The sequence below is a fragment of the Symphodus melops genome (genome assembly GCF_947650265.1).
Source record: "Symphodus melops genome assembly, chromosome: 13".
Classification (NCBI taxonomy): Eukaryota; Metazoa; Chordata; class Actinopteri; order Labriformes; family Labridae; genus Symphodus; species Symphodus melops.
In genome coordinates this window covers 7692492-7700522 of record NC_136703.1, presented here as the reverse complement: position 1 = coordinate 7700522, position 8031 = coordinate 7692492, and the positions used below count along the sequence as shown (strand labels likewise).

Below are 8031 nucleotides of genomic sequence, written 5' to 3'. Positions count from 1 at the left end.
CAATTATTTTATTTCTTACATGTGAGTAGAAAATGCTTGGTTATCACGCTAAAGACTTGTCATTTCAATGACTATTGTTAAGTGGTATGAAATGTTCTTACTCAGAGAAAAATGGTCTAATCATGCTTGGCAACTGAACACCAGTACATTCAAAGGTAGAAATTGCAACTCACTCATAAATTAGAGCGACACAATGTAATTCATTCTTTACAAGCAACCTGATCAAAAGCCTTTTAAGTTCAAAGTGTCTGTCTGACTGTCTTTACTCACTTTTTTCTATATTCATCTCTTTCCATTCATCTTGTTTGGCCACAGTATGGTCAGATTGCAGTGCATGTACTGTATACTGAATCTGGTTTCACATCTGCTGACACACCCTTATCTTGATATAGCTTTAGTGTTTGGGATTATGTGCAGCCCCTGGTGGTGGAATACGGTTCCACATTTGGAGGATTCAATAAACAGACAAGTGAATTAAAAAAGGAAACCAGACAGGGTCATTTTTCCTTTGTGATTTATGACACTTTGGCATTAATTCTACAACTCTGTAAACTCTACTGGGGAACACAATCTTTTTAAAGATAACTCCTCATTTGATGTTTTAATGATGTTAGTGGAGGGCGATGTCTAACAAGTTAGTTCTAAAACCTCCCAGAGGGGTTTCAGTGGCACTGCAACAACGTAGACTAATGTATGAGAGGTAATGTAGGATGTGCCAGGGGGCCGTGCAATATGCCACTATATCTCTGCTTTAGTAAGGTGTTTTTGTTTTTATGTACTTGTGGAACTGCTACATGTTGTTGTATGACCTCTTTGTTTAAACTTTTTAAGTCTAACCCTCTTGTAAGTGCATGGACAAATTTCCCCTTAAAAACAATCAAGTATCTCATCAACTGGGCGAGTCTTTTACGTTTGGAAGCCATAGGATATGTTTCACATTCTATTTATATTCATCAAACCTTTGAGTGACCCCCTGTGATGTGTGAATGGGGGCATTGTCACCATGAAGAAGTCACTGTCTTCACAGTCAAATGTTTCATCATAGGATAATGGCCATGAGCCAGAACTCTATTGTTTTGACTTGTAGTGACTCTTCTCTTTTGGAAATAACTGAGATAGTTTGATTAAAAGCATGCTGGGAAAATGTCCCCATCACCATAACAGAAAAAAACAGATCCCCGAAGAATCCCAGACTCAATTTTTAATATGCAGAACTTTTAGTGTGGAGACACATGGATTGAATACATTCTTACTTTATTGACTTTAAATCACATGCAGAGCCCAAAGCAAACAGTCAAATCCTGTTAGCATACAACTAGACAAACAGAACACTAAATCAAGGCCACATGTTGTCGTAATGTGTTTATGTTGTTACAATTGATTTTTGTCGAAAAGTGTCAACTGCGGAGAATGAATTTGTGCACGCTTCCAAACCTGACACAAGCAATCAAATCAAAGACAATTACTGTAACCTTCAATATGATGCACATGTTGAGTCGTCACGAAGAAGAGGAAGCAGGTGTTTGCTTGTCTTAATCTAACAAAGAAACCCTGCTTGCTTGTGGAAGTCAAAAGGTAAACAAACACAGACACACACATGGTATAGACATAAGCTTTCTTTGAGTTCAGCGTCAGTGTGTGACCGGCATCCAGGTACAGCACAGATCAGTCAGCACTGGTGGAGACTGATGCCATCAGGGTCACTTTGTAAACATGCCTCTCATCCCCCTTCAAGGTAAGAAGCGCACATGTCTGCACCATCTCATAGGGCTGAAATATGCACACACATACACAACAACACACACACACATATACACAAAATCACACAACCTGTTAAAGAGTTAAAGTTAAAGAAAGATTTGCTGGTTGAAGGTTCATAGATGTGTTACAGTGAAAAGGTCTCGTGTGTGACTGAATGTAGCTAATCATTTTTTTGCCACAATTAATTTACCATTTTAAACTTTAAAACTGATTTCTATTCTATTCTAATATGACGACGTTTCTTTTTGGTTCAAATATTTTTTGACTGAAGATATTTTGACATTTTGATATTTTGAAGATTTTTTTTTAAATGATCCCTTCAAGTAATTTTAAAGTCCTTGACTGATTTAAAGTGGATTATACCAAAAACATTCACATGCATTATGCTCTGAATAAAATCCTCCTGATTCAGAAACCCAAACATGAATCTCTTGCTGACCTTGTATCCTCTGGGGGGAGTCCATGTGACGGCGATGGTGCGCCTTTGACCTGCCTCTACCGTGCCTTTGCTTGGTTCCACATTGAAGCCTTGCTGCTGCAGTACGGCCAAGTTATCCCAGTGAAACTCACCACTCTGGCAGAAATAGTCAAGACAAAAATGAATTCAGTGCATTCACATCTGCAGGACACTGGGGGGAGAGCTCTACAGTCATGAAAGTCTGTTTCTGACTGTATTAAAGCCTGGGTGGACAAAGTGCCCTGGTGGGTTTTCTGTTTCCTTTTGGTGCCCATGTTAATTAATTAGGATATTCAATCAGGAGTGCTGAGGTGTGTAACTCTACAACTGGCACACAATTTACTAATAATCATTAATAAGTGATATAAATAATAAAGATAGAGTTGGTCTTTTAGCTGCAAATCGGAGGCTGTTAAAATGTCCTCAGGCAAGACACTGAACCAAGTGATTATTCCTTTAGGACAGTATGGCACTTTATGTAGCAGCCTCTGTCAACAGTGTGTGAATATGGCGTGAATGGGTCGGTGGGTCGGTGCGACATGCAAATCGCTTTGAGTGGTCACAAGACAGGAAAAGGGCTGCACAAGTCGTAGCCCATTTACCATTTACAGATCGCTGTGCACAAGTTTGAGTCTGCGATGTATTTTGAAGCGTTAGTTTATTACTTATATCTAAATAGTTGATTGACGCTAAACAGGTAAAATTAGATTTTCACAAGCAATTGTTTGGCTGGTTTATTACTGAGCCTGCATATAAAGTGTGTCACATACTAAGCAACTTTCACTCCACCCATCACAAGTAAATTCACCAACTGTAGGAAACACTGAATGAGGTTTCAAATCACGCAGACAAGACACTCACTCACTCTAGATATATTCATATAATAATACAGTACAGTGTACAGTAGGATAATGATATACATATATTTTAAGCTTGAGTGATGATTCCATGTTAATACTAGTCAATTTACTATCCACAGAATCATCAGTCAGCTCCACGCTAAAGTAAACCTACTGCCTCTGTGGGTAAATCTGATGACATCACAGTACCTTCTTACTGGGCTGTGCAGAGCGGATGCAGCCCACTTGCAGCTCCCTAACTGCTGGTGTGATGGCTCCTGTGCAGCAGCCTGCCTGCAGGGTCATCAGCACAGAGATGGTTGGCTTCTCCATCACCTCTGATTCTACTACATAGAAAGGAGAATACAAGAAGGTATGCCAATTTAAAGCTATTGCACACATTTTCTTGAGTTAGCTCTGGGGCAACCAGACATATTCAAATAATTTTCATCTCAGCAAAAAATTTGAAAAATTAAATCATTTCAAGATTTGAATGTATTTGAGCGATGTTACAGCCAAGACTCCATGTGTGTTCTGACTGAATGACTGTATCTCTCTAATTTTTGTACAGATATACAAGATCTTCAGAGAGGTTGAATCATTCCAACTTTGACCTATTATCAATGAAGCACCACATTTGTGGGTTTCATTACATTTTCAATGACTTCTGATTTAAAAAAATAAAATTATATAAAATTGGTATAATGTCCTCAAGTTTATTTAAGAGTAGACTTGAATCATTTTGGTGGGAGCCCAGCTCTTCATACAGCAGCCTCTGCTTTTTGTTTCATGCTTATTAACAAGAATAGCATGCTTGTACTATTCACATATCTAATAAAAATGATGAACATATCTTATGTATGTATGCAAGCAAAGTCATTTTCAGTGGGGCAGGATGGTAGTGTGCAGGAGTCAATGCGTGAGAGAAACACTGACTGACCTAATATACAGGTAAAAGCCAGTAAATTAGAATATTTTGAAAAACTTGATTTATTTCAGTAATTGCATTCAAAAGGTGTAACTTGTACATTATATTTATTCATTGCACACAGACTGATGCATTCAAATGTTTATTTCATTTAATTTTGATGATGAACAAATGAAAATCCAAAATTCCGTGTGTCACAAAATTAGAATATTACTTAAGGCTGATACAAAAAAGGGATTTTTAGAAATGTTGGCCAACTGAAAAGTATGAAAATGAAAAATGTGAGCATGTACAATACTCAATACTTGGTTGGAGCTCCTTTTGCCTCAATTACTGTGTTAATGCGGCGTGGCATGGAGTCCATGAGTTTCTGGCACTGCTCAGGTGTTATGAGAGCCCAGGTTGCTCTGATAGTGGCCTTCAACTCTTCTGCGTTTTTGGGTCTGGCATTCTGCATCTTCCTTTTCACAATACCCCACAGATTTTCTATGGGGCTAAGGTCAGGGGAGTTGGCTGGCCAATTTAGAACAGAAATACCATGGTCCGTAAACCAGGCACGGGTAGATTTTGCGGTGTGTGCAGGCGCCAAGTCCTGTTGGAACTTGAAATCTCCATCTCCATAGAGCAGGTCAGCAGCAGGAAGCATGAAGTGCTCTAAAACTTGCTGGTATACGGCTGCGTTGACCCTGGATCTCAGGAAACAGAGTGGACCGACACCAGCAGATGACATGGCACCCCAAACCATCACTGATGGTGGAAACTTTACACTAGACTTCAGGCAACGTGGATCCTGTGCCTCTCCTGTCCTCCTCCAGACTCTGGGACCTCGATTTCCAAAGGAAATGCAAAATTTGCTTTCGTCAGAAAACATGACTTTGGACCACTCAGCAGCAGTCCAGCTCTTTTTTTCCTTAGCCCAGGTGAGACGCTTTTCGCGCTGTTTCTTGGTCAACAGTGGCTTGACACGAGGTATGCGGCAGTTGAAACCCATGTCTTTCAAGCGTCTCTTGGTGGTGGCTCTTGAAACACTGACTCCAGCAGCTGTCCACTCCTTGTGAATCTCCCCCACATTTTTTAATGGGTTTTTTTTCACAATCTTGACCAGGGCGCGGTGATCCCTATTGCTTGTACACTTTTTCTGACCACGGTTTTTCCTTCCCTTTGCCTCTCCATTAATGTGTTTGGACACAGAGCTCTGAGAACAGCCAGCCTCTTCAGCAATAACCTTTTGTGTCTTTCCCTCCTTGTGCAATGTGTCGATGGTCGCCTTTTGGACAGCTGTCAAATCTGAAGTCTTCCCCATGTTTGTGTAGGCTTCAGAACTGGACTGAGAGACCATTTAAAGCCCTTTGCAGGTGTTTTGAGTTATTAGTTTGTGGCACCAGGTATCTTCAAAATGTAACCCTAACACAATATTCTAATTTTGTGACACACAGAATTTTGGATTTTCATTTGTTGCCACTTCAAATCATCAAAATTAAATGAAATAAACATTTGAATGCATCAGTCTGTGTGCAATGAATAAATATAATGTACAAGTTACACCTTTTGAATGCAATTACTGAAATAAATCAAGTTTTTCAAAATATTCTAATTTACTGGCTTTTACCTGTAAGTGCTCGAAATCCTCAGGTTTTAATTGAATAACTTCTTTCATTCAATGAAACAATAAAGCATGTGTACTGGATGACTACCAGACTGTTTTTAAATACATACAGCACATTTTATAGATGACAAAGAAGTGATAAGCACTGTTGCTAAAGAGCAAGAAGACTCTTGGTTTGAATCACTTTTTATGTGGCGTTTGCTTGTTCTACTACAGCTGTGTGGGTTTTTTCCAGTTACTCATGCTTCCTCCTGCAGTTCTACATGCACATTATGTTTACTGGTTACTATAGACTGAGAGTGGATGAGTGGTTGTCTGTCTTTACGTGTCCGCCCTGTGATGTTCAGAGTCTACCCTGCCTCTCACCTAATGACAGCACAGCAGCGGCCCCCAGCAGGATAAGTGGTATAAATAATGTATTGTGGATGAAGTACAGGATGTTAAGTTAAAGAGCATGACTCTTAGGGTTGCTAATCATCTTTAAAGAGACAGTGTCTTTATGTTTTTTTAGCTGAAATCCCTGCAGGGTTTGATGATGTGAGTATATTGTATATAAGCTAAAAATATTTAATTATAATCCATCTCACCAAAAACCTGTATGATGATTCCACACTGACTATACGTTCATTAAGAATACCTCATGTTCATGATACCTGCAGTATCCAACTTGAGGGATTGCAGAGGATGACACTAAAGAGGAAGGCTTTGATACCTGTAAGTTGAGGTAGTCCGGTTGTCAGTGGAGGAAGGAGGGCTTCAGTGGGTGCTGTGAGAAGTTCCTCTCCATATAGATACATGTTATGTGAAGAAGCTGCTCCCTTTAGATCCATCACACACACTTTACTCTGAAAAACAAGAATGGCTCACGGTTAAGATTGTTCTTTAATGAGGAACAAAGTGAAATAAGAAAATGAGGATGCATAAGAAAGCTTTTAAAGCAGTAATATATGGACATGGTCAGGTTTGTGAAGACGTTTTTTTTCATGTTCTGAGGCTTTGTATGTGTATATGTGTGTGTGTGTGTGTGTGTGTGTGTGTGTGTGTGTGTGTGTGTCCTGCTGACCTTATTCATTAACTCTATTGTTAATCTGTCAGAATAGTTTACAGATGGATGGTCAGGCTGGAAGGTGACTGTGATGTCCTGGCTCTGTCCCGGAGCAATGCTGCCCTCTACTGGCACCACGCTGAACACACTTAGCCCACTGTAGTTCTGGGTTCCTGAAGAAAATACAAAATACTTTCTGACAATACAGCACCTCCTCCTGTTATTTCTGCTACTTGCACTACTGTGTGAATTCTCCACATTACTATTTGACCTGTATTAATACAAGTCGATAATCATCTTGACCTTGTAACTCCATGCTTGACATCACATGCAATGATACCAACCGTGCTACATTAAAGATTGATAAGATAAGTCATTAATTGATCAGGTTCTTTGTGAAGACACCTGCTGTGTTGTCTTTTCTTTTCTGACAGCCATGAGTATACAGTGCAGTACTGAACCAACCAACCAACCTGTACATTGTAATCGTTGTCGCTCTTTACTTATTGTTGATGTAAACTGTTTCTCAATCACGTATTGTTTTTAACATGACTAGATTATGAATATGTCACCTTTCTGAAAGAGATCACTGATCTCAATGAGTTAATAACCTGGTTAAATAAAGGCTAATAAAAAAAATGTCAATAATAATAAATCAATGACACTACTCAACCCAGTAAGAAAAGTCCTGGAGTACATGTTTAAAGTTGTTACAAAAAAAAACAAAACAACCCAAACTTTCCAAAGATTGCTTTAAAAAAATCTATTAAAGATACATGTAGTCAGTCAGAGTCTGTAAACACTATTAAGAGCTGGTGCCTACTAGAGAACCCTTTCTACCCTATGTGAGACTGCTGAAAGACATCTGTTTACAGAAAATGCAAATAAATAAAAGACGCCGTTATAGATTGCACTCCACAGACACGTATGACGACTTTGTTTGCACTTCCACAAAGCAAAATAACTAACAAACACATCGGTGTGCAACAGGCTGAAATAGTACATAACGTCTATAAATCATGTGAAATAGTTTTAAACTTTCGCCTGCAGTCCATGTACTGAAGTGTCCTTGGGCGAGACACTGAATCCTAAATGACTCCTTAAGGCATGGCATGCAGCATTTGATAGGTGGAGTAAAGAGCTTTAAGTTGTCCAAACTGTAGAAAAGCCACATTTAAGTACAGTTGATTTGCCATGGTTATTTAACCATTTATTGTATCTCTGATTATTTTCTCACTATATAGATCTTCAGCTGAGAAAACACATGTATCAAACTTGTTGAACAATAGCCATGCAGATACAGTAGCAAAACCTTCATTCATTCATTACATGAATCGACGTGAATTCAGGATGCTGTGAGTTTGAAAGCTGTCTAAAGTGTCAAATTTTCTGCTG

General features: G+C 39.1%; 1 protein-coding gene across 1 annotated transcript in view; it reads right to left on the bottom strand.

The window, feature by feature from the left end:
* Window positions 1–1235: 1235 nt before the first annotated feature.
* Window positions 1236–8031, bottom strand: part of cfap74 (cilia and flagella associated protein 74) — a 46851-nt gene continuing 40055 nt past the window's right edge. Inside the window, exons 32-37 of the mRNA XM_079360032.1 lie at window positions 6981–6984; window positions 6655–6907; window positions 6304–6436; window positions 3268–3401; window positions 2201–2335; window positions 1236–1770 (exon numbers count right to left, since the gene is read on the bottom strand). Of these exons, the coding sequence (XP_079216158.1) occupies window positions 1666–1770; window positions 2201–2335; window positions 3268–3401; window positions 6304–6436; window positions 6655–6907; window positions 6981–6984 (764 nt within the window). The 3' untranslated portion in view covers window positions 1236–1665. The remainder of the gene's footprint in view (window positions 1771–2200; window positions 2336–3267; window positions 3402–6303; window positions 6437–6654; window positions 6908–6980; window positions 6985–8031) is intronic.